This window comes from Oncorhynchus kisutch, linkage group LG25, assembly GCF_002021735.2.
Source record: "Oncorhynchus kisutch isolate 150728-3 linkage group LG25, Okis_V2, whole genome shotgun sequence".
NCBI classification, from domain to species: Eukaryota; Metazoa; Chordata; class Actinopteri; order Salmoniformes; family Salmonidae; genus Oncorhynchus; species Oncorhynchus kisutch.
The window spans coordinates 2563595-2591587 of record NC_034198.2 but is presented as its reverse complement, the minus strand read 5'-3'; the positions used below and the strand labels follow the sequence as shown (position 1 = coordinate 2591587).

General features: G+C 43.5%; 1 protein-coding gene across 1 annotated transcript in view; it reads left to right on the top strand.

Moving 5' to 3' along the window:
• The window catches only part of LOC109879608 (calpain-15), a 91584-nt gene that overhangs the window by 22639 nt on the left and 40952 nt on the right, over nucleotides 1-27993 (top strand). Inside the window, exon 2 of the mRNA XM_020471778.2 lies at nucleotides 24853-26527. Within this exon, the coding sequence (XP_020327367.1) occupies nucleotides 24875-26527 (1653 nt within the window). The 5' untranslated portion in view covers nucleotides 24853-24874. The remainder of the gene's footprint in view (nucleotides 1-24852; nucleotides 26528-27993) is intronic.

Below are 27993 nucleotides of genomic sequence, written 5' to 3'. Positions count from 1 at the left end.
TTCATTCAAACAGCACTTTCGTGCGTTTTGCCAGCAGCTCTTCGTTGTGCGTCAAGCATTGCACTGTTTATGACTTCAAGCCTACCAACTCCCGAGATGAGGCTGGTGTGACCGAAGTGAAATGGCTAGCTAGTTAGCGCGCGCTAAAAGCGTCACTCGCTCTGAGCCTTGGGGTGGTTGTTTCCCTTGCTCTGCATGGGTAATGCTTCGATGTGGTGGTTGTTGTCGTTGTGTTGCTGGTTCGAGCCCAGGGAGGCGCGAGGGGAGTGACGGAAGCTATACTGTTACACTGCTAATACTAAAGTGCCTATAAGAACATCCAATAGTCAAAGGTTAATGAAATACAAATGGTATAGAGGGAAATAGTCCTATAATTCCTATAATAACTACAACCTAAAACTTCTTACTGGGAATATTGAAGACTCATGTTAAAAGGAACCACCAGCTTTCATATGTTCTCATGTTCTGAGCAAGGAACTGAAACGTTAGCTTTCTTACATAGCACATATTGCACTTTTACGTTCTTCTCCAGCACTTTGTTTTTGCATTATTTAAACCAAATTGAACATGTTTCATTGATTTGATATTGATTGATTTTATTGATGTATTATATTAAGTTAAAATAAGTGTTAATCCAAAATACATTATATTTTGGTGACTCTTTTTTTGCGATGTGAATATTGGGTTGCGACTGGGAGGACCTGGTTCAATTTGGGTCCTTAGGCAAAACCAGTTGCCTGCTTTAGATTTATGATCTACACACTCTCTGGATCTAAGGATATTCTAACTCCTTCCTTTATTCCTCTGTAAAGCAGAAATCGTGAAAAGCTTACTGGTCAGTGTGCTGTAAGTGTAAGGGTTTCTTTTCCATGGCTGTGAGGTGTGAAAGAAACCACTGCCACGTCTTCAAGTTCATCTTTTCAGGGAAGCTACACTCTAACACCCAGATAACCTGCGCGTAACTGGCAGATTGTAGCCAATCAGTTCCCTGTGAGTGTGACCTTAGTGTCTCCTCCTGAGGAGGCTACGCTAAGCAAAGCTAACTCGGGCTAATTACCTACTGAAGCGCCAGTCTTATCTGGGCACAGCTCACCATTACTGAGCCTCCCCTGTCCAACTTAGCCCCAGTGGGCACCAGAAAAAGGCCTGTGTCATTTCAGAAATATATTGTGCCCACCAATGCTAAAGTGCCATACTAAAGTAGTATCTAGCATGCTGATAGACTGAAGGAATAGAAACTGAAGTCATGCCTGCTGTCTTCAGAGATGATGTAGCCTAGTATGCCTCTATTTGTTCTAGCTGTCTACCTCCTAGGCATTGTAATAAACCTCTTATTTTGCCTCTACGTCGTTGTCCCACCTCATCCCTGATTCTACATTTCACAAAAAAATCCCCAACACCAGGATCCTTGATGTCAACCCCCGGGGCTGTATGGATTACCTGCATTATTACTAGCAGCTAGGCCTCCAGGGGAGTGAGGCTGGAAACAACACACCACCCCATCCACCCAATGATTGGGCCAGGTAGAATTGTAGCCAACCACAGGGGAACCTAGGAGGAAACTATTTTAGCAGTGCAGTGGTCACACAATCTTTTCTCTACTGAGTTAAAAAATAAATAAAAATCCCTCCACTACTCCTCAAATATCTTTGTTTTTATACAGCTTTTTTACATACATATATATATATATATATTGTACATTGTATAATATATATATTGTATAATAATATACATTGTACATATACATTTTACATACATGGTACCTTTATACAATTGAAGTTGGAAGTTTACATACCACAATGAGTTGGGTGAATTTCAGCCCATTCCTCCTGACAGAGCTGCTGTAACTGAGTCAGGTTTGTAAGCCTCCTTGCTCGCACACGCTTTTTCAGTTCTGCCCGCAAAGTTTCTATAGGATTGAGGTCAGGGCTTTGTGATGGCCACCTACACTCTTCTGGGAAGGCTTTCCACTAGTTGTTGGAACATTGCTGCGGGGACTTGCTTCCATTCAGCCACAAGAGCATTAGTGAGGTCGGGCACTGATGTTGGGCGATTAGGCACTGGCTCGCAGACAGCGTTCCAATTCATCCCGAAGGTGTTCAATTGGGTTGAGGTCAGGGCTGTGAGCAGGCCAGTAAAGTTCTTCCACACTGATCTCGACAAACCATTTCTGTATGGACCTTGCTTTGTGCACGGGGGCATTGTAATGCTGAAACAGGAAAGGGCCTTCCTCAAAACGTTTTGGTACTCTTTGCTAAATCTCTGCTTCGACACAATCCTGCCTCGGAGCTCTACGGACAATTACTTCGACCTCATGGCTTGGTTTTTGCTCTGACATGCACTGTCAACTATGGGACCTTATATAGACAGGTGTGTGCCTTTCCGAATCATATCCGATCAATTGAATTTACCACAGGTGGACTCCAATCAAGTTGGATGATCAAGGAAACAGGATGCACCTGAGCTCAATTTCTAGTCTCATAGCAAAGTGTCTGAATACTAAATAAGGTATCTGTTTTTTATGTTTGATACATTTGCAAACATTTCTAAAAATCTGTTTTCACTTTGTCATTATGAGGTGGTGTGTGTAGATTGCTGACGAATTCCTTGTATTTAATCCATTTTAAAATAAGGCTGTAACATAACAAAATGTGGAAAAAGTCAAGGGGTCTGAATACTTTCCGAATGCACTGTATACAGTGTATAATAGCCTATTTGCCAAACTGAATCCCTACTTTTGAAGAGGGGGACAATATATGCTGAAGTATGTGAGAAATACTTTGCAAACAGTTCTCTATCTAGGGCTAGGGTAAACATACATGTTCTATACATACCCACGTAAGTCATTAAACAAACAGTTCTCTATCTAGGGCTAGGGTAAACATACATGTTCTATACATACCCACGTAAGTCATTAAACAAACAGTTCTCTATCTAGGGCTAGGGTAAACATACATGTTCTATACATACCCACGTAAGTCATTAAACAAACAGTTCTCTATCTAGGGCTAGGGTAAACATACATGTTATATACATACCCACGTAAGTCATTAAACAAACAGTTCTCTATCTAGGGCTAGGGTAAACATACATGTTATATACATACCCACGTAAGTCATTAAGCCCTCTTCCATTTTTGGATTTAAATGTGTGTGTGTGTGTGTGTGTGTGTGTGTGTGTGTGTGTGTGTGTGTGTGTGTGTGTGTGTGTATATATATATATTTACACTCACACACTACTGTTCAAACGTTTGGGGTCACTTAGAAATGTGCTTGTTTTTGGAGGAAAAAAAACGTTTTTTTCTCCATTTAAAATAACATCAAAATGATCAGAAATACAGTGTAGACATTTAACGTTGTAAATGACTATTGTAACTGGATTAGCTAATTGATCATTAAAAAAACATTTTGCAATTGTATTAGCACATTAGTCAGTCTATTCTTGTTCTGAGAACAGAAGGCTACTGGCCTTTAGACTAGTTGAGTATCTGGAGCATCAGCATTTGTGGGTTTGATTACAGGCTCATAATGGCCAGAAACAAAGACTTTCTTCTGATACTCGTCAGTCTATTCTTGTTCTGAGAAATGAAGGTTATTCCATGTGAGAAATTGCCAAGAAACTGAAGATCTCTTACAGCGCTGTGTACTACTCCCTTCACAGAACAGCACAACCTGGACCATTGTCCCGTTGTTGTCCTTCATTCATCCAGGTGATGAAGTTTTTTGGCCCTCCGCCTGTACCTTTGTAATACAACAGTAGAGATGGAGATTTTTAACCGTCAGACAGGCTTTAGGAAAACTAGTTTAACTAATTAATAAGAATAGCAGTACAGCACATGTGACTCCGCTATCAGATCATTCATTGAAACTTGTGTGTGTTATAGTCTTTGTGCATGGCCTCTTATCCACAGAAGGCCAATGTGGGTGTAGATTTTTTTTAATAACCATTTGAAGTCTATGATTAGTTGATTTGTTCAATCAGGTGGGTAGCCTAGTGTTTAGAGCTTTGGGCCAGTAACCGAAAGGTTGCTGGCTCGAATCCCAGAGCTGACAAGATACAAATCTGTCGTTCTTCCCCGGAGCAAGGCAGTTAACCGACTGTTCCCCGGGCGCTGAAGACGTGGATGCCGATTTAAGGCAGCCCCCCGCACCTCTTTGGTTCACATTGTTAACTTTGAATTAATGAGGAGGCGGAACACACCTGAATTCAAACTCTTGTTAGAAAATAATTTGAAATTGACAAGTGGAAACAGCCTATAGATAATTAGCAGGCAGCGCGTGTTAACTGTTCTGTTCCGTAACGATCACATTTTGGAACAGTGAGTTCATTCTGACATCACGTGCATAAAACAACTACCGCTGGGGCGACCGTTAGAGATATTTGGAACTGACATATGACAAGGTTGAAGGGTACATTCGGTACCAATTAAGCCCAGTCCGGACATTTCACGTATTTTATCAAATGTTTTTATCTTAACACATTTTTGTAAGTACAGTCATAAAACTTCACATGAGAGATTACTCTTTCATTTTATCTCAATTTATCTTACAGAAATTAAGATAGTATATGTTAGGAATGTCTAAACTTAGATTTTGGTAGGCTTAGTAGGTACACTTACCCTATGCCTTTTTTCCTGACTTGGCAAAGATAGTATGATTAGCCCAGTCCTTCGGTGTGAGTAGTGGTGTTTGTCGCTTTATGTTGTGAATAATAAAAACAAATAGTGCCCCCGGTGGCTAAGGGTAATATCGCTCCCAAGACTGAGGCACCGGGCTGTGGGCCAACCTTGGAAAGGCAGCACTAATGACTGTCACACAAAGGCAAATGTCTAACGGCGAGGTGGGGGAAGCCGGCGGCGGCTTGGCTCACGGCTTGGCTCTCACACCGGCGCTCAGAATGTGGAGCACAGCCAGCCGGCCATGGTGGCATACTCCATCATCACTGCCTGCAGCACTGACCAGACTGCCTCTAACTTGGCCCTCTGTGCCTTAACCGTTGCCCTCTTATCTGGTCCTTCCACTGCAGATTTTATTTTTGTTCCTCCCTTTATTCATAGTGTTCACTACCTTTTCTGGATATAATCTCCCCCCCCCCTATTCCTTATGCTCCCTTCCTCTGTTCACCTACTCCTCACCAGTAACCCTAAGCTCTCAATCTATTTACCTTTCCCTCTCTTCATTACAGGAGGGAAGCCCTCTGCTCCATGACTTTCCTAGTTCACTTTCATGCCCTGTGATTGGTTCAGAACCCAGTGGCTTTGTCAGTGATTGGTTAAGGTGATACAGTAGCGTCCTCTCCTCGGGGCTACAGTGAATGAAGATGAGGAGGAGTATACTGGGCAGCTTGGCTGCAGGGTGGCTAGTGAATGTAAATGCAGCAGGGTTTTGTGCAGGAAAGTGGTTCTCTTGCATTTCTTTGCCACTGAGAGCTCTTGGCCCCAAGCCTAGGTCTGCCACACTAAGAAGCTGAAGTGGGCACTTTTTGAGCAGCTCCACAGAACACAAGGCCAAGGACAGAAGAAGGTGGGTGTGTGTGGGTGGGGGTTCCCGCAAGCCTACAAGAAAGAAGTTGGTACCACAGGCTATGCCAGATCATGATCTCTTCATTAGTTAGATTTAATAATGCTTCAATGCAAAATACTTTTACTATTATGCATACCGAAATGGATTACTGTTTAAAAAATGTAATAAAATGTTATGTCACATGCGCCAAATTTATATATATATTTTTTTTCTTTAACCTTTTTAACTAGGCAAGTCAGTTATGAACAAATTCGTATTTACAATGATGGCCTACCCTGGCCAAACCCGGAAGACGGTGGGCCAATTGTGCTCCGCCCTCTGGGACTCCCAATCACCGCCAGATGTGATACAGCCTGGTAGAACAGGTGTAGACGGTACCATGAAATGCTTACTTACAAGCCCTTAACCAACAATGCAGTTCAAGAAATAGAGTTAAGAAAATATTTATTAAATAAACTAAAGTCAATTTTAATACAAATTAACAGAATAAAATAACAATCAATACAATTTGTATTGATGATTTTATTCTGTTAATTTGTGATTGGAACCAATAACATTGAATGAGTTCATCATGTTGCTCCAGCGAGCACCATAACAATAGATTTTACAGTGGCCTTCCTTTGCGAACAGTTTGGTTTTACTTTTGGTGATGAAGAAGGTCTGAAAGTTATTAAAATAGCTGCCGGGGAAATTCTGTTTGAAAAACATGAAGTGTCCCTTTTTTGTGGTTGTCTTGTCATGCTCGATTCCTTCCGTCAGAGTGGAAGCATGGCTGTGGAGAGGTGTCTGTCTGTAAGGTAAATCCATTCGAATTCAATCCTTTTTTGTGGTTGTGTTGTCATGCTCGATTCCTTCCGTCAGAGTGGAAGCATGGCTGTGGAGAGGTGTCTGTCTGTAAGGTAAATCCATTTGAATTCAATCCTTTTTTGTGGTTGTGTTGTTATGCTCGATTCCTTCCGTCAGAGTGGAAGCATGGCTGTGGAGAGGTGTCTGTCTGTAAGGTAAATCCATTCGAATTCAACCCTTTTTTGTGGTTGTCTTGTCATGCTCGATTCCTTCCGTCAGAGTGGAAGCATGGCTGTGGAGAGGTGTCTTTCTGTAAGGTAAATCCATTCGAATTCAATCCTTTTTTGAGAGCATCCCTTTTTGATTTAAAAAAAACTTCCAATACATGTTTGCCCCTTTGAAGAAATGGTCAGAAAGGGGCTTTTTGGAGCTGAATGCCAAAACATTCAGGCGATAAAGGTGCTCAAAGTTGATCCATTTATCATACCCCACCATACCAGGAGACATCCATGTCTTCATCACTGGAAAAGATAAAACGCTTGAGTTTGATATCATTTCAGTTTACAAGCAGCATTGTCAATCGACAAACATTTTCAAAATGAATACATTTTTCTGCCCTTAATGTCAGTTATCAAAAAATTTGTAAACTACAATTTTTTTCATATTCGCACATGTTGCGGATTAAACCCTACTTCACATAATCTGAGGTTCTATTGTGTTGTGCTCACCATCGGTTGAGGCACAAAATGCTCTTGAATACATGGTGGGTGTCATTTCTATCAAGAAATAGAATTCCTAGAATGGAACTATCCCGTCATACCACTGCAATGTAGCTGGTGCACCATTGACATTTTTAGTTTTTACTTCAAATGACTAACCCACCCTATGTCGATTTGTCAATTTACAGTGCCTTCAGAAAGTTGAATGGCTGTGAACTGACGATAGATCAACATTGTAACCTAAATGACAGGGTGAAAAGAAGCCTGTACATAATACAAATATTCCAAAACATGCATCCTGTTTGCAATAACATGATTCTAACATGTGTAGATGGTGATAAAACATGCATCCTGTTTGCCATAACATGATTCTAACATGTGTAGATGGTGATAAAACATGCATCCTGTTTGCCATAACATGATTCTAACATGTGTAGATGGTGATAAAACATGCATCCTGTTTGCAATAACATGATTCTAACATGTGTAGATGGTGATAAAACATGCATCCTGTTTGCCATAACATGATTCTAACATGTGTAGATGGTGATAAAACATGCATCCTGTTTGCCATAACATGATTCTAACATGTGTAGATGGTGATAAAACATGCATCCTGTTTGCCATAACATGATTCTAACATGTGTAGATGGTGATAAAACATGCATCCTGTTTGCAATAACATGATTCTAACATGTGTAGATGGTGATAAAACATGCATCCTGTTTGCCATAACATGATTCTAACATGTGTAGATGGTGATAAAACATGCATCCTGTTTGCCATAACATGATTCTAACATGTGTAGATGGTGATAAAACATGCATCCTGTTTGCCATAACATGATTCTAACATGTGTAGATGGTGATAAAACATGCATCCTGTTTGCCATAACATGATTCTAACATGTGTAGATGGTGATAAAACATGCATCCTGTTTGCCATAACATGATTCTAACATGTGTAGATGGTGATAAAACATGCATCCTGTTTGCAATAACATGATTCTAACATGTGTAGATGGTGATAAAACATGCATCCTGTTTGCCATAACATGATTCTAACATGTGTAGATGGTGATAAAACATGCATCCTGTTTGCCATAACATGATTCTAACATGTGTAGATGGTGATAAAACATGCATCCTGTTTGCCATAACATGATTCTAACATGTGTAGATGGTGATAAAACATGCATCCTGTTTGCCATAACATGATTCTAACATGTGTAGATGGTGATAAAACATGCATCCTGTTTGCAATAACATGATTCTAACATGTGTAGATGGTGATAAAACATGCATCCTGTTTGCCATAACATGATTCTAACATGTGTAGATGGTGATAAAACATGCATCCTGTTTGCCATAACATGATTCTAACATGTGTAGATGGTGATAAAACATGCATCCTGTTTGCCATAACATGATTCTAACATGTGTAGATGGTGATAAAACATGCATCCTGTTTGCCATAACATGATTCTAACATGTGTAGATGGTGATAAAACATGCATCCTGTTTGCCATAACATGATTCTAACATGTGTAGATGGTGATAAAACATGCATCCTGTTTGCCATAACATGATTCTAACATGTGTAGATGGTGATAAAACATGCATCCTGTTTGCAATAACATGATTCTAACATGTGTAGATGGTGATAAAACATGCATCCTGTTTGCCATAACATGATTCTAACATGTGTAGATGGTGATAAAACATGCATCCTGTTTGCAATAACATGATTCTAACATGTGTAGATGGTGATAAAACATGCATCCTGTTTGCAATAACATGATTCTAACATGTGTAGATGGTGATAAAACATGCATCCTGTTTGCCATAACATGATTCTAACATGTGTAGATGGTGATAAAACATGCATCCTGTTTGCCATAACATGATTCTAACATGTGTAGATGGTGATAAAACATGCATCCTGTTTGCCATAACATGATTCTAACATGTGTAGATGGTGATAAAACATGCATCCTGTTTGCAATAACATGATTCTAACATGTGTAGATGGTGATAAAACATGCATCCTGTTTGCCATAACATGATTCTAACATGTGTAGATGGTGATAAAACATGCATCCTGTTTGCCATAACATGATTCTAACATGTGTAGATGGTGATAAAACATGCATCCTGTTTGCAATAACATGATTCTAACATGTGTAGATGGTGATAAAACATGCATCCTGTTTGCCATAACATGATTCTAACATGTGTAGATGGTGATAAAACATGCATCCTGTTTGCCATAACATGATTCTAACATGTGTAGATGGTGATAAAAAAAATAGATTTAGTCTATTTTGGATTCAGACTAACACAACAAAATGTGGAGTAAGTCAAGGGGTCTGAATACTTTCTGAAAGAGGATTGACAGTATAATTTAATACAACAAAGTTTCCCATTCAAGTCAATATTCTCTGTGTGGACCTCCAAATGTTAAACATGTGCCAGAGAAACGTACTTTATGTTCTGATTACAAAGTGTTATGTTGCGGCAAATCCAACACAACACGTCAATGAGTACCCGTCTTCATATTTTCAAGCATGGTGGTTGCTGCATCATGTTATGGGTATGCTTGTCATCGGCAAGGACTAGGGAGTTTTGTAGGATAAAAAGAAACAGAATAGCCAAAATCCTAGAGGATTGGTTCAGTCTGCTTTCCAACAGACACTGGGAGACATTCACCTTTCAGCAGGACAATAACCTAAAACACAAGGCCAAATATACACTGGAGTTGCTTACCAAGACGGCACTGAATGTTCCTGAGTGGCCGAGTTACAGTTTCGACTTAAATTGGCTGTCTAGTAATGATCAACAACCAACTCACAGAGCAAAAAAATATTGTACAATCCAGGTGTGCAAAGCTCTTAGAGACTTACCAAGAGCTGTAATTGCTGCAAAACGTGATTCTAACGTGTGTAGATGGGTGATGAAATTGATTTAGTCCATTTTGAATTCATGCTGTAACACAACTCACAAATGTGGAGTAATTCAAGGGGTATGAAACCTTTCTGAAAGAGGACTGACAGTATAATTTAATACAACAGATATTCCCATTCAAGTCAACATTCTCTGATGTGTGGACTTCCAACCATGTTTGTGGTACCATTTGAAAGCAGAAATGTACATTTTATACCCATTTTAATAGGCTACATTTATCAGCCAACATGTATTCAAGAGCATGATGTGTCTCAGCTGATGACGGGCACAACACAAAAACCTCATTATGTAAATTAGGGACAAAGATACAATTTATGCAAATATGATTTATTTAGTTGTTTAATGTGTTTTTTTTATCATTGACGTTATGGGCAAAAATAATTATTGATTTCCATTAAAACATTTTTGGGGGTGAAAATGTTTATATAGTTTGACAACCCTATATGGATACACTGAGTATACAAACCATTAAGAACACCAGCTCATTCCATGACATAGCTTTCACCTGGTCAGTCTATGATCCCTTATTGATGTCACTTGTTAAATCCGCTTCAGTCAGTTTAGATGAAGGGGAGGAGACAGGTGATTAAAGAAGGATCTTTAAGCCTTGAGACAATTGAGACAAGGATTGTGTGTGTGTGCCAGGCAGAGCGTGAATGGGTAAGACAAACCATGGAAGTGCCTTGGAACGGTGTATGTTTGTAGTCATGTAGTAGCCTCTACTAGTCAGCTTCTCACAGGCACACATTGACTGGAGTGGCCCTGTTGCAACAGTAACTTTAAAGGGGCTGCTGAAAATTTGTCTCATCTGTCATATTTAGCTTAAATTAGCAATATACCACATTGCATCTTAATAGTAATACATTCCTTGTTTTGGAATACATCATCCATTTTTTTTTGTGTAATTAATGCAAAAATATATATTTTGATTGTTAGAAAATCTGAGTGGTTGGTAAAAAAAAAAAATCTTATTTTTTCTGCCTACCACAGTAGCTGGTAGACAATTTTTGTTTTGTTTTAGGCACTGCCTTTTTCTCTTGAATGTTTTGGCATTCAGGTTAAAAAAAAGTCAATTTCTGAGCACTTCTACATTAAGCAAATATGTATGGATGGTTTTGTTCAAATCAAAATGGGTGCTGTCAAAATTGATTGAATTCAAATGGATTTACCCTTTTGACTGTGTGTGAGAGAGACTGTGTGTGTGTGTGTGTGTGTGTGTGTGTGTGTGTGTGTGTGTGTGAACATGGTCTCTCTCCCTAGCAGTGGGCTGCTCCACTAAGCCATAGAGAATTGAGTGAACAGCAGAGTACTGTGGAAAATGCACTTCACTTCACATTGCAAGTGTAACAGTAGGGTCGTGTGAGGACAGTTTCTGCTGTCATTGTTTTTGGGAGAAGTGCCCTGATCACAGTTTCTGTTTTGGTTGGAGTTGGACTATGAGTGAGCAAAGTGGTTTTAGAGATGGACCTAAACCCTCTTGTTTTTTAGTAATGGATACTTGTTTCTGATTCATTTTATGTGTTTGAAAGATGAATACTGTGAATGTTTGAGCAATGGCCTCCAAGTACTTACTGCCTGATTGTTAGTGTTTTGAGGAAGAACTTAACCAGGCTGTTACTTTGCTTCTCTTCTCTAAGGGCAGCTTTTTCCTATCTTCTCTGTGTTAGTGTTAACTACCGGACAGTAGCTAAGTCCATTCCCAGTTGGAGAGGAGTGCTGGCCCGGGCCAGGGAGAACTTATCACTAATGGCTTCTGAAAGCAATGTGACTTCCTTTCCCTCTCACTGCCCTGGGCTACTAGGGGGCACAATTCACATGGCCACGATCCCACACAGAGACACACCAGGGTTCTGTACTAACTTCTTCCACCGGTGCCACCAACTTTTTCAGATGTTTGTCAGCAGCGCCTCTCTCTGACTGACAAATTATATATAGGCTGTAAACTGAAATAAAAGTTCCTCGAATATTTCATACTCTCACAAATGTCTCTCTCAAAAAATGTTCTTTACATCCCTGTTATTGAGCATTTCTCCTTTGCCAAGATAACCCATCCACCTGACATATGTGGCATATCAAGAAGCTGATTAAACAGCATCATCATTACATAGGTGCACCTTGTGCTGGGGACAATGAAAGGTCACTCTAAAATGTGACTCACCACCTGGATTAGGTTTTACAGTCGTTTGAAAAAGTTTGGGCACCCCTGACAATTTCCATGATTTCCATTTATAAATAATTGGGTGTTTTGGATCAGCAATTTCATTTTGATCTATCAAATAACTGATGGACACAGTAATATTTCAGTAGTGAAATTAGGTTTATTGGATTAACAGAAAATGTGCAATATGCATCAAAACAAAATTAGACAGTTGCATAAATTTGGGCACCCCGATAGAAACATCACATCAATATTTAGTAGAGCCTCCTTTTGCTAAAATAACAGCCTCTAGCTGCTTCCCATAGCCTCTAATGAGTGTCTGGATTCTGGATGAAGGTACTTTGGACCATTCCTCCTTACAAAACATCTCCAGTTCAGTTAGGTTTGATGGTTGCAGAGCATGGACAGCCCGCTTCAAATCATCCCACAAATTCTCAATAATATTCAGGTCTGGGGACTGGGATTCCATTTCAGAACATTGTACTTGTTCCTCTGCATAAATGCCAGGGTAGATTTTGAGCAGTGTTTTGTTGAAATATCCAGCCCCGGCGTTCCCAATTATCTGCTGATATTGAGTGGAATCCATGCGACCCTCAACTTTAACAAGATTCCCAGTACCGGCACTGGCCACACAGCCCCACTGCATGATGGAACCCCCACCGAATATTACTGTGGGTAGCAAGTGTTTTTCTTGGAACACTGTGTTCTTTTGCCGCCATGCATAACGTCCCTTGTTATGACCAAATAACTAAATCTTTGTTTCATCAGTCCACAGCACCTTATTCCAAAATGAAGCTGGCTTGTCCAAATGTGCATTTGCATACCTCAAGCGACTCTGTTTGTGGCGTGTGTGCAGAAAAGGCTTCTTCCGCATCACTCTCCCATACAGCTTCTGCTTGTGCAAAGTGTGCTGAATTGTTCAACGATGCACAGTGACACCATCTGCAGCAAGATGATGTTGTAGGTCTTTGGAGGTGGTCTGTGGGCTGTTTTTGACCATTCTCACCATCCTTCGCCTTTGCCCCTCCGATATCTTACTTGGCCTGCCACTTCTGGCCTTAACAAGAACTGTGCCTGTGGTCTTCCATTTCCTCACTATGTTCCTCACAGTGGAAACTGACAGCTTAAATCTCTGCGATAGCTTTTTGTAGCCTTCCTCAACCATAATGTTGAACAATCTTTGTTTTCAGGTCATTTGAGAGTTGTTTTGAGGCCCCCATGTTACCACTCTTCAGAGAGTCAAAGAGAACAACAACTTGCAATTGGCCACCTTAAATACCTTTTCTCATGATTGGATGCACTTGTCTATGAAGTTCCAGGCTTAATGAGCTCACCAAACCAATTGTGTGTTCCAATTAATCAGTGCTAAGTAGTTACAGGTATTCAAATCAACAGAATGACAAGGGTGCCCACATTTTTGCATAGCCAATTTTTCACATCTGATTTAATTTCATACAACTTAATATTGCTACACTAAAAATCTTTGTCTGGACAATACCCCAGTACTCAGCTTTTATTACAAAATGAATGGCATGCCACTGTGATCATTTTCAGAGTCAATTATTATGCAGCCTCAGAGGGGTGCCCAAACATTTTCATACGACTGTATGCAGCAAAATTGAATTGTGTTTTTTCTACATTGGATAAAAGTAGAGACTCGGCTACAAAATGGCATATCATAACACTGCATTTGAGGAACAAGGGGAAAGTAATTATTCTTTGAAAGTTGATCAACTTGTAAACATAGTAATAGGGGATGGATAACATGAAAACAGGCTAACCAGCTCTGCTGGCAACAATTTCATTACGCTTTTCTGCAGACGTTTACTGACACCGGCCATATTCAACTGGTGCTCTACACGTCACGTAATGTTAGCTAACGAGCCAGCCAGCTAACGTTGACAATGAACACAATGCCTAACATTAGGCTCTAACTAGTAAAGCAAACAGCTCTGGGAAATAAATAATAACGTCCGCTAGGGAGCCAGCCAGCTAACACTAGCTAGCTAGTTAACAATACACTTTAGCTTAAGACATATAGCTAGCTAGCGAAGTAAACAATTAACCTAACTAGATAAACAACGTTTAAGATCACACACGTCACGTAACGTTAGCTAATGAGCCAGCCAGCTAACGTTAGCTAGTTAAACAACATTGAACAAAGTGCCAACAAAACCACAGTGCTGGGAGCTAACCAACCAGGTCCAATGTTAGCTAGCAAACATTACTCTATCTAGAAAAGCAAACAGCTCCGGGAAACAAATAATAATGTCAACTGGCTGGCTCCCTAGCTAACGTTAGCTAGCTAACAGTACACTTTAGCTTGAAATGACTTTCTGTCAAAATATATTCAATGTGGCAGACCAATCTGAAATCATCTCTCTGCATGTCCAACCCACTCATTATCTCAGCCAATCATGGCCAGTGGGAAGGTTGCTACCTTTGTCTGTGGCTCGTAATTTAACAATTGTATTTACAGAGGGCATACAAGTTTGGCACATGAAAGTTCACATGTTCGAGAAGGCATTTCTGCCCCCCAAAAAATGCATTTAGATTTTTTTTAAATGTGTTATGTTCAAACGTCTCTCCTGTGAAGTCGTGACTTGCGACATATATTTACACCTGGATTTTGCAGCTAGTTAGCTGCTATCTGTGTGACTATTGGCTTACGTCGATCGCAGAGAAAACATCAATTTCTCCGGAGCTAGCCAGCTGAAGAGTTCCATCAGCCACTCTTGGGCTACAATCACCTATCCGGACCCGTTTTACTGCCAATGTGGAGCCCCACCGGGCCTTCACAAATGGATTACCGACGTTATCTGCCCGAGGGAGTTATCCAACTGGCCCCTCCGTCGCGACGTTACCTGAACGCCCATCTGCAGCCCGCTAATCGTTAGCTGTCCTATCGGCTGCTATCTGAATAGGTCTATCGGACAATATTTCTTGGGTCACTATAACTATATCTTCTACTTTAAAAAATCCACCTCTCTAAAAAGAAGTCTCTCACCGTTGCCGCCTGCTATAGACCACCCTCTGCCCCCAGCTGTGCTCTGGACACCATATGTAAACTGATTCCCCCCATCTATCTTCAGAGCTCGTGCTGCTAGGCGACCTAAACTGGAACATGCTTAACACCCCAGCCATCCTACAATCTAAGCTTGATGCCCTCAATCTCACACAAATTATCAATGAACCTACCAAGTACCACCCCAAAGCCGTAAACACGGGCACCCTCATAGTTATCATCCTAACCAACTTGCCCTCCAAATACACCTCTGCTGTTTTCAACCAGGATCTCAGCGATCACTGCCTCATTGCCTGCATACGTAATGGGTCTGCTGTCAAACGACCATCCCTCATCACTGTCAAACACTCCCTGAAACACTTCAGCGAGCAGGCCTTTCTAATCGACCTGGCTGGTGTATCCTGGAAGGATATTGATCTCATCCCGTCAGTAGAGGATGTCTGGTTATTTTTTTTAAATGCCTTCCTCACCATCTTAAATAAGCATGCCCCATTCAAGAAATTTAGAACCAGGAACAGATATAGCCCTTGGTTCTCTCCAGACCTGACTGCCCTTAACCAACACAAAAACATCCTATGGCGTTCTGCATTAGCATCGAACATATGCAACTTTTCAGGGAAGCTAGAAACCAATATACACAGGCAGTTAGAAAAGCCAAGGCTAGCTTTTTCAAGCAGAAATTTGCTTCCTGCAACAATAACTCAAAAAAGTTCTGGGACACTGTAAAGTCCATGGAGAATAAGAACACCTCCTCCCAGCTGCCTACTGCACTGAAAATAGGAAACACTATCACCACCGATAAATCCACTATAATTGAGAATTTCAATAAGCATTTTTCTACGACTGGCCATGCTTTCCACCTGGCTACCCCTACCCTGGTCAACAGCACTGCACCCCCCACAGCAACTCACCCAAGCCTTCCCCATTTATCCTTCTCCCAAATCCAGGGCTAGACAATCTGGACCCTTTCTTTGTAAAATTATCTGCCGAAATTGTTGCCACCCCTATTACTAACCTGTTCAACCTCTCTTTCGTGTCATGGAAAGCAGCTGCGGTCATCCCCCTCTTCAAAGGGGGGGACACTCTTGACCCAAACTGCTACAGACCTATATCTATCCTACCCTGCCTTTCTAAGGTCCTCGAAAGCCAAGTCAACAAACAGATTCCCAACCATTTGGAATCCCACCATACCTTCTCCACTATGCAATCTGGTTTCAGAGCTGGTCATAGGTGCACCTCAGCCATGCTCAAGGTCCTGAACAATATCTTAACCGCCATCGATAAGAAACAATACTGTGCAGCCGTATTCATTGACCTGGCCAAGGCTTCCGACTCTGTGTCAATCACCACATCCTCATCAGCAGACTCGACAGCCTTGGTTTCTCAAATGATTGCCTCGCCTGGTTCACCAACTACTTCTCTGATAGAGTTCAGTGTGTCAAATCGGAGGGTCTGTTGTCCGGGCCTCTGGCAGTCTCTATGGGGGTGCCACAGGGCTCAATTCTTGGACTGACTCTCTTCTCTGTATACATCAATGATGTCGCGCTTGCTGCTGGTGAGTCTCTGATCCACCTCTACGCAGAAGACACCATTCTGTATACTGGCCCTTCTTTGGACACTGTGTTAACAACCCTTCAGGCGAGCTTCAATGCCATACAACTCTCCTTCCGTCGCCTCCAATTGCTCTTAAATACAAGTAAAACTAAATCCATGCTCTTCAACCGATCGCTGCCTGCACCTGCCCGCCTGTCCAACATCACTACTCTGGACGGCTCTGACTTAGAATATGTGGACAACTACAAATCCCTAGGTGTCTGGTTAGACTGTAAACTCTCCTTCCAGACTCACATCAAACATCTCCAATCCAAAGTTAAATCTAGAATTGGCTTCGTATTTCGCAACAAAGCATCCTTCACTCATGCTGCCAAACATACCCTTGTAAAACTGACCATCCTACCAATCCTCGACTTCGGCGATGTCATTTACAAAATAGCCTCCAATTCCCTACTCAATAAATTGGATGCAGTCTATCACAGTGCCATCCGTTTTGTCACCAAAGCCCCATATACTACCCACCACTGCGACCTGTACGCTCTCGTTGGCTAACCCTCGCTTCATACTCGTCGCCAAACCCACTGGCTCCGGGTCATCTACAAGACCCTACTAGGTAAAGTACCCCCTTATCTCAGCTCGCTGGTCACCATAGCAGCACCCACCCGTAGCACGCGCTCCAGCAGGTATATCTCTCTGGTCACCCCCAAAACCAATTATTCCTTTGGCCGCCTCTCCTTCCAGTTCTCTGCTGCCAATGACTGGAATGAACTACAAAAATCTCTGAAACTGGAAACACTTATCTCCCTCACTAGCTTTAAGCACCAGCTGTCAGAGCAGCTCACAGATTACTGCACCTGTACATAGCCAATCTATAATTTAGCCCAAACAACTACCTCTTTCCCTACTGTATTTATTTATTTATTTTTCTCCTTTGCACCCCATTATTTCTCTCTACTTTGCACATTCTTCCACTGCAAATCAACCATTCCAGTGTTTTACTTGATATATTGTATTTACTTCGCCACCATGGCCTTTTTTTGCCTTTACCTCCCTTATCTCACCTCACTTGCTCACATCGTATATAGACTTATTTTTCTACTGTATTATTGACTATATGTTTGTCTTACTCCATGTGCAACTCTGTGTTGTTGTATATGTCGAACTGCTTTGCTTTATCTTGGCCAGGTCACAGTTGTAAATGAGAACTTGTTCTCAACTTGCCTACCTGGTTAAATAAAGGTTAAATAAATAAATGCGCCAAGTTTCCTGATTCGAGTCACAAGTGCACTTTTGTCACACAATGCAATGCCACAGATGTCTCAAGTTGAGGGAGTGTGCAATTGGCATGCTGACTGCAGAGCTGTTGCCAGATAATTTAATGTTTATATCTACCATAAGCCACCTCCAACATCGTTTTAGAGAATTTGGCAGCATGTCCAACCGGCCTCACATCCGCAGACCACGTGTAACCCCGCCAGCCCAAGACCTCCACATCCTTCACCTGCAGGATCAGCCACCCAGACAGCTGATGAAACTGTGGGTTGTGCAACCGAATAATTTCTCAGAGAAGCTCATCTGCGCGCTCGTCATCCTCACCAGGGTCTTGACCTGAATGCAGTTCGGTGTTGTCACTGACTAAATGGGCAAAGGCTGACCTTTGATGGCCACTGGCACGCTGGAGAAGTGTGCTCTTCAAGGATGAATCCCGGTTTAAACTGGGCAGATGGCAGACCACGTGTATGGCGTTGTGTGGGTGAGCGGTTTGCTGGTGTCAACATTTTGAACAGAGCGCCCCATTGTGGCAGTATGCTTATGGTATGGACAGGCATAAGCGACGTACAATTGCATTTCGTCGAGTTTTAATGCAGCGATACCGTGACAAGATCCTGAGGCCCATTGTCATTCCATTCATCTGCCACCATCACCTCATGTTTCAGCATGATAATGCATGGCCCCATGTTGTAAGGATTTGTACACAATTCCTGTAAGCTGAAAATGTCCCAGTTCTTCCATGGCCTGCACACTCACCAGACATGTCACCCATTGAGCATGTTTCGGATGCTCTGGATCCACTTGGACGAAGGCATGTTCCAGTTCCCGCCCATATCCAGCAACTTCACACAGCCATTGAAGAGGAGTGGGACAACATTCTACAGGCCACAATCAACTGCCTGATCAACTCTATGCGAAGGAGATGTGTTGCGCTGCAAGACGCAAGTGGTGGTCACACCAGATACGGACTGGTTTTCTGATCCACACTCCTACCTTTTTATTTTTTAAGGTATATGTAACCAAACGATGAATATCTGTATTCCCAGTCATGTGATGTCCATAGATTAGGGCCTAATGAATTAATTTTAATTGACTGATTTCCTTATATGAACTATATAAAAATTGTTGCCTGTTGCATTTATATTTGTGTTCAGTGTGTGTGGTGGTGTGTATATACACACACACTCACATACGTAGTAGTGGCAAAAATATTTGCACTTGCACTTTTTTCATATAATGCAGCATTTCTTCCAGAAAACTGTTGAAATTTTGGTATCCACATATGTATGTTTTCAATGTCTGAATAATTTTACTAAATCTTAGTTAATTCAACAAAGAAATCCTAAAATGTCCCGGACAATATTATTGGCACCTTCTAGAAGTAGTTAGAAATAATTCAATTTCAAGCAGGTGATTCTCCTTTACTTTGGAATTGAACTCACCGGTTTTGAGTTGCAGGTGCCTGCAGTATAAACATCACGTATTCATCCAGGTTAAATAGAGAAGAGGACTGGTACCTGTAGTAACCAGCTCCAGATCTTTCTTGACACTGTGTGTACCGCAACGAGCATGGACAAAAGAAAGAACCAGAGAATTATCTGAGGACGTCAGACACAAGATTGTAGTCAAGCATGGACAATCTCAATGCCACAAGTCCATCTCCAGAGACCTTGATGTTCCTGTTTCCACCGTACGTAATGTTATCGAGATGTTTAAGGCCCATGCCACTGTAGCTAACCTCACTGGACGTGGCCACAAGAGGAAACTTGATGGAAGATTGCAGCGAAGGATTGTTAGAATGGTGGATAAGCACCTCGGCCAACTGCCACACAGATTCAAGCTGACCTTCAGACACAAGGTAGGACAGTTTCCTGTCGCACCATCCGTCGCCAACTCAATGGAAGGGGGTTATATGGTAGGAGACCCAGGAGGACCCCACTGCTGAGAGAAAGAAATAAGAAATAAGAAAGCCTGACTGCAATTTGACAAAACACACCTGAACATGCCAAAATCCTTCTGGGAAAATGTCCTGTGGACAGATGAGACCAAGTTAGAGCTTTTTTGGTAAAGTACACCATTTCTATGTTTTGGGGTTGCTTTGCTGCCTCTGGCACTGGGTGCCTTGAACGTGTGCATGACATCGTAGCCTAGTGGTTAGAGCTTTGGACTAGTAACCGGAAGGTTGCGAGTTCAAACCCCCGAGCTGACAAGGTACAAATCTGTCGTTCTGCCCCTGAACAGGCAGTTAACCCACTGTTCCCAGGCCGTCATTGAAAATAAGAATGTGTTCTTAACTGACTTGCCTGGTTAAATAAAGGTTAAATAAAAAAATAAAAATCATGAAATCAGGAGAATACCAAGGTATTTTGGTATTCTCTTCCAGCAGGACAATGAACCCAAACACACCCAGAAGTGGCCACCAGATCTAAATCCCATTGAAAACCTTCTAATCTGGGAGAACTGGAGCAGTTTGCACAAGAGGAGTGGCCCAAACTGCCAGTACAGAGGTGCAGGAAGCTCGTCGTTGGCTACAGGAAGCAATTGTGGCGACCAAATACTTTGTTCAATTTCAACTTATTTTTAGGGATAATTGTGAGTTAACTTGAAAAAAGTGCAAGGTTGCCAGTATTTTTGGCCACGACTGTGTATGTATATATTGTGAAAGGCCATACCTATTCACTGACGAAATCCTAGGCAGGACAGCACGAAATGAGACGCAGAGACGTGACTTCAACAAAAAAGAAGAAATTAGTCTCCAGCTCATAATCACTCTCCCCCCTATGCCCCTTCAGTCAGGCACAAACAATAATCAGTCAATTGGCCTCAGGTGAGCTCATCAGTAGTGGCTGTACTGCGGCCCACATCCAGGGGAGGGGGCAGTCGGACCACTTGATCCGGCTGATCCCTCACAATATATATATATATAATATAGAGGACCAGTTATTTGTGTGAAAACATCAAAACTATGAAATAACACATGGAATCCTGTAGTAACCAAAAGTGTTAAACAAATCAAAATATCTTTGAGATTCTTCAAAGCAGCCACCCATTGCCTTGTTGATGACAGCTTTGCACACTCTTGGCATTCTCTCAACCAGCTTCATAAGGAATGCTTTTCCAGCAGTCTTGAAGGAGTTCCCACATATGCTGAGCACTTGGCTGCTTTTCCTTCACTCTGCTGTCCAACCATTTACAAACCATCTCAATTGGTTTGAGGTCAGGTGATTGTGGAGAACAGGTCATCTGATGCAACACTCCATCCCTCTTACACAGCCTGGAAGTGTGTTTTGGGTCATTGTCCTGTTGAAAAACAAATGATAGTTCAACTAAGCTCAAACCAGATGGGATGGCGTATCGCTGCAGAATGCTGTGGTAGCCGTGTTGGCTAAGTGTGCCTTTAGATTCTAAATAAATCATAGATGGTGTCACCAGCAAAGGACCATCACACCTCCTCCTACATGCTTCACGGTGGGAACCACACATGCAGAGATCATCCGTTCACCTGCTCTGCGTCTCACAAAGACACAGCAATTGGAACCAAAAATCTAAAATTTGGACTCATCAGACCAAATGACAGATTTCTAATGTCTAATGTCCTTTGCTCGTGTTTCTTGGCCCAATAAAGTCTCTTCTTCTTATTGATGTCCTCTAGTAGTGGTTTGTTTGCAATTCGACCATGAAGGTCTGATTTCACGCAGTCTCCTCTGAACAGTTGATGTGTCTGTTACTTGAACTCTGTGAAGAATTTATTTGGGCTGCAATCTGAGGCTGGTAACGCTAATGAACTTATCCTCTTCAGCAGAGGTAACTCCTTTCCTGTGGCGGTCCTCATGAGAGCCAGTTTCATCATAGCGCTTGATGGTTTTTGCGACTGCAATTGAAATGTTCCAGCTTGACTGACCTTCATGTCTTAAATTAATGATGGATTGTTGTTTCTCTTTGCTTATTTGAGCTGTTCTTTCAAAATTTGGACTTGATCTTTTACCAAATAGGGCTGTCTTCTATATACCACCCCTACCTTGTCACAACACAACTGATTGGCTCAAATGCGTTAAGAAGGAATGAAATTCCACAAATATAGTTTTGACAAGGCACACCTGTTAATTGAAATGCATTCCAGGTGACTACCTCATGAACCTGGTTGAGAGAATGCCAAAAGTGTGCAAAGCTGTCATCAAGGCAAAGGGTGGCTATTTGAAGAATCTCAAATATTAAAAACATTTTTATTTGTTTAGCAATTTTTGGGTTACTACATGATTCCATGTGTAATTTCATAGTTTTGATGTCTTCGTTATTATTCTACAATGTAGAAAATAGTAAAAAATAAAGAAAAACCCTTGAATGAGTAGGTGTTCTGAAACTTTCGACAGGTAGTGTAGCTCAATGCTATTTTGTAAGATGCAGGTGTTGGTATCACGACATTCAATGGTAGGCGACAGCGTAAGATGTAGACGTCATGCAGGCGTTTAGTCAGGCGGTGGTATCACGACATGTCAGTCAGACGCTCAATGGTAGGCCACAGCATAAGATGTAGACGTCATGCAGGCGTTTAGTCAGGCGGTGGTATCACGACATGTCAGTCAGACGTTCAATGGTAGGCGACAGTAGCTCATTATTGGCTCTGCTGTATCGCTCTCTTTCTCTCTCAATCTCTCACACACATACATAGCACCACAGCAACATTTGCACTCCTCCCTCTTGTCACTCCTCCTCTCTCACCTCCTCCGCAGCTCAAAGTGACCCTTCTCTTCACCTCTGGGACCCATGGCTAGAACAGGAGTAGAGAGATATGTCTTGGTCTATTAAAGGACCTCTTCGGTTGTAGCTGTGTTCTTGCCTGAAAGGGTTTAATGGAGTTGAACTAAGGGCAATTAGCTGGCCAGGACACCTGGTGCTCCAGTGGAGCTGTAGTGGAACAGTGGGACTTACCCGGGCCAGTCCAATCGCCGTCAATCAAAGAGAGAAGGCTTCTCATATTCCCGTACTACATAAAAGCACACAGTACAAGGCATAAGGAATATAGACTCACAATGCTTTTCAAAAGAGTGCACAGAATCATATTAAAAGGGAGATGCGGACCTCTTAGGATGTCGTCTACAGTCAGTTCTGCTTCATATGCCTTTACAATGAACTGAACAGACATACTCTGTTACTTATCTACCACCACTCTTAAAAATAGGCTACGTTTCATCAGAAATGCGAAAGAATGTCCAGTCAATTCTGCTACACTTTTACACGGACAAAGGCCGAGATGGATGTATTTCCTACTGTGTAGCACCACTGTAACATACATTGTAATTGTATAATGCTGTATTATTAATAGTGACAGATGTACCCTGGCTAGCGAGTTGGTGCTAGTGGTGCTAGCTCTTAGCACCTGATCCATTTCCCTCCCCATGTCCGTGTTCACACACGAGTGCTTTGATTGGCGATGACATTTATGGGCTCCGCTCAAACAACACCCCGTGTCGAGTGTCCCCAGGGGTCCCGGTCCCTCGCCTCCATCAACCTGGCACACTCTAGAGTTGGTCAACCGTGCCAGTCCCCTAGGACGGGCCGTATGAACACGTCTAGTTGGAACAAATCCTAGTTAAAAACACATCCTAGTTTGAACACATCCTAGCTTGATTGTTTTTAGTTGGAACGCACACATCCTGTTCCTAGTTGGAACACGCACATCCTGTTCCTAGTTGGAACACGCACATCCTGTTCCTAGTTGGAACACGCACTTCCTGTTCCTAGTTGGAACACGCACTTCCTGTTCCTAGTTGGAACACGCACTTCCTGTTCCTAGTTGGAACACGCACTTCCTGTTCCTAGTTGGAACACGCACTTCCTGTTCCTAGTTGGAACACGCACATCCTGTTCCTAGTTGGAACACGCACATCCTGTTCCTAGTTGGAACACGCACATCCTGTTCCTAGTTGGAACACGCACTTCCTGTTCCTAGTTGGAACACGCACTTCCTGTTCCTAGTTGGAACACGCACTTCCTGTTCCTAGTTGGAACACGCACTTCCTGTTCCTAGTTGGAACACGCACTTCCTGTTCCTAGTTGGAACACGCACTTCCTGTTCCTAGTTGGAACACGCACATCCTGTTCCTAGTTGGAACACGCACATCCTGTTCCTAGTTGGAACACGCACATCCTGTTCCTAGTTGGAACACGCACATCCTGTTCCTAGTTGGAACACGCACATCCTGTTCCTAGTTGGAACACGCACTTCCTGTTCCTAGTTGGAACACGCACTTCCTGTTCCTAGTTGGAACTAGAATGCTAGTCATTCTAGTTTTGAAAATCATCACTTTCTTTCAGAATAGGCCTAAACACACCAGCAAGGCCAAAGCCCCAATCCAAGATGGGAACACAACCGTCAGTGCCTATTTAAATAAATATAGTGCTTTCATTCTAACTCACTCTATTTCCCCTTCTGTCTTCTCCATTAGAATTGGCCTTAGGGAGGATGATAGAAGGTGTTAGATTAGAAGGTCCCGGTGTTTCTCCATTCCAATAAGTGTCAGTCAGGTGGATGGTTGTGAGTGTTGTATATGGTTGTGAGAGGATTCACTCTGTATTCTCCTGCAATAGAAGCAGCAGCTTCTTCTGCTGTCTCTGTCTGTCTGGCTCCTTTCATCACAGGGGCATTGTGTATGGATTTACTGCCCTCAATGCCCCCAGGAGGGAGATTTGATTCCACTGCACTGGCTAATCTCTGTCTCCTCTCTCTTCCCCTCTTTATCTCTCTCTCGCGCTCTCTCTCTCTCTCTACTCTTTTTTCTACTACTTATCTCAACTCTTCTTTTTACCGACTGCTCCTAATATCTCCCCCCCCCCCCCCCCCACCTTCATACAGCCACTCTCACTCCCCGGGCTCCATGGCGGCAGCGGTGCAAGGCAGCGAATGGTCTTGCGGCCGATGCACCTTCCTAAACGCAGGGGCGGCGCCGCGCTGCTCCATCTGCGAGGCACCTCGCCAGAAGCCTGACCTAAACCAGATCCTGAGGCTGAGCAGCACCGAAGAGCAGCAACGCTGGGCCTGCCCCCGCTGCACCCTCAACAACCCCCAAGGCTCCGGCGCCTGCACCATCTGTGGCTTTGGACCCTCGCCAAGCACCCCCACACCGACCACAACCATGGCGACCATCGCCAATGGCCTCGTGCCGCCGGAGACTCCCACGCCTGTCATGACTCCCATGGTTCTCCTGGAGCCCCGCGGGCAGCAGCCGTCCGAGGAGGCACTGAGGAAGTCAGAGAGCAACGGGGAGGTGGGGGGCCCGGGTGGACCCGAGGGGCAGCAGCAACACCACCACTTGGGCTGGGCGTGCCCGCGATGCACACTTCATAATACTCCTGTTGCACTGTCTTGTTCGGCATGCGGGGGACCAAGGAAACTGTCGCTGCCCAAGATCCCCCCTGAGGCGTTGGTGGTGCCCGAAGTGCGCACGCCCGTGCTAGGGTTTCCCGTCCACGTGGCCCCTGCCCCCCCGCTCCTCATTGACTTAACGGATGACTCACCCACTGCAGCCGCCCCCTGCGAACCCCAGGAGCCCCCCCACAGCCACTTGCCCCCACCGCCACGCTCCTCCCCTTTCACGCCCTTCTCATCTCTCCAGAACAACCCGGTGCCCCGCAGCAGGAGAGAGGTGCCCCCACCGGGGCGTCCGCCCAACCCTAATCCCAATGCCCCAAGCCCAACTTCTCCCTCCACGGCCTGCGTGCTGCCCCAGCACTGCCCTGCCCTCTGCCCTGCCAAGCCCAAGCACGCCCAGCCCCAGGAGCCCTCCTTCCCCAGCAAGCGCCACAGCATCCTGGAGGAAGGGGACGGCACCCACCCCCTTCCTTATCACACCTCCAAGACCCCCGTCACATCACCACCCACCTGGAAGTGCCATGGATGCTCCCTGCCCAACCTGAGTGACTCGTCCAAGTGCGAGGCATGCCACTCGTCGCGGTCCGGCGCCGACCTTATCGACCTGGTGGGTTGCGAGTCGGTGCGCTTCACGCCAGCAAACCCCTCTAGTCCGGACTCCAGCACCTGGGCCTGCTCCAAGTGTACCCTACGCAACCCCCCCGGGATGACCAAGTGCACGGCCTGCTGCTCCTCCAAGCTACACGGCTTCCAGGAGCCTAGTTCTCACTGCTGCCCGCACTGCAGGCTCCCCGGCCCCTGCTACTGCTCCTCAGCCTCCTCCACATTGTCTTCTGGACACAAAGCCAGAAAACAGGCCCGGGTCTACCCCTCGCCCTCGGCCACCAACACCTCATCCTCTTCTTCCTCATCCTCGTCCTTCTCTTCCTCGTGCACACTGCTGCAGGAGAAGCAGTGGGGCTGTCCGGCGTGTACGCTGCTCAACGACGTCAAGTCCAAGAACTGCGCAGCATGCCACACACCTCAGCAGTACCTGACACTGCGCAAGGTGGCCAAGCCGCTTAAGAGGAGGGAGAGCATGCATGTGGAGGCGAGGCGGCGCAACGACGAGGGCGAAGCCAAGGAACTCTGGGAGAACATCACTACCTTCTGTCGAGAGGTAAGCCATCTGGAAACATGACGTTGGGAAATTGATTGTGTTTACGATTTTCAAAAGCGAATCGTTTTCTTAATAAAGAGCATGGGTCAAGACAACTGACATAATACGTTAGCAACTTAAATCCGTTTCCATGTACAGAACACCATTTTTTTCATGCTGGGTGGTGCCTGGTAGCCATTTTGTTTCTTAAGAGCTCACCACTGACACGTTAGCATCTCTTTCAATGGAGATGAATAGTCAAGAAGCTTCCCAAACAGCATATTTCATTGTGCCATGAAGAGTGAATCCGTTAGGGTTTTACATGCGTCACACTGCAACACTGAAATGCCATACAGCACAGTACAGGGTTTTCTCTGGATGGAAAAGGGGCTTAGGTGGTGGACTTGACAGTAATTAAGGAACGAGCCTTGGCTTGTGCGAGCCGGAACAGGCTCCTGCACTGTGAGCTCCTTTCTCCTTTTTGCGTGAGCATGAGGCAGGTTGATGTACAAGTACAGAGAATTTAGCAGTTTTAAAGAGAGTTTCCTGCAATTATTATTTATTTATTATTTAGTCAGACTGCATCTGTGTCCTGTTACTGATGTTGACCTAAGTTAGCGTAGACCGTCCTAACTTCCTACCCTGTGTCAGCATCTAGGGGCAACGTCAACCTATGACACCATGCTGCCCCTGGTACACTTTCTGATCCGCATAAGACTTCATGTCTCTCTGACTCTACATTGCATTGGTCAGTTCAATTGCATTTCAAATCCAATTCCATAAATCCATAAATTACAGGAGGGTTGACCATTTATCAAGGGGTCAACATAAATTACAGGAGGGTTGACCATTTATCAAGGGGTCAACATAAATTACAGGAGGGTTGACCATTTATCAAGGGGTCAACATAAATTACAGGAGGGTTGACCATTTATCAAGGGGTCAACATAAATTACAGGAGGGTTGACCATTTATCAAGGGGTCAACATAAATTACAGGAGGGTTGACCATTTATCAAGGGGTCAACATAAATTACAGGAGGGTTGACCATTTATCAAGGGGTCAACATAAATTACAGGAGGGTTGACCATTTATCAAGGGGTCAACATAAATTACAGGAGGGTTGACCATTTATCAAGGGGTCAACATAAATTACAGGAGGGTTGACCATTTATCAAGGGGTCAACATAAATTACAGGAGGGTTGACCATTTATCAAGGGGTCAACATAAATTACAGGAGGGTTGACCATTTATCAAGGGGTCAACATAAATTACAGGAGGGTTGACCATTTATCAAGGGGTCAACATAAATTACAGGAGGGTTGACCATTTATCAAGGGGTCAACATAAATTACAGGAGGGTTGACCATTTATCAAGGGGTCAACATAAATTACAGGAGGGTTGACCATTTATCAAGGGGTCAACATAAATTACAGGAGGGTTGACCATTTATCAAGGGGTCAACATAAATTACAGGAGGGTTGA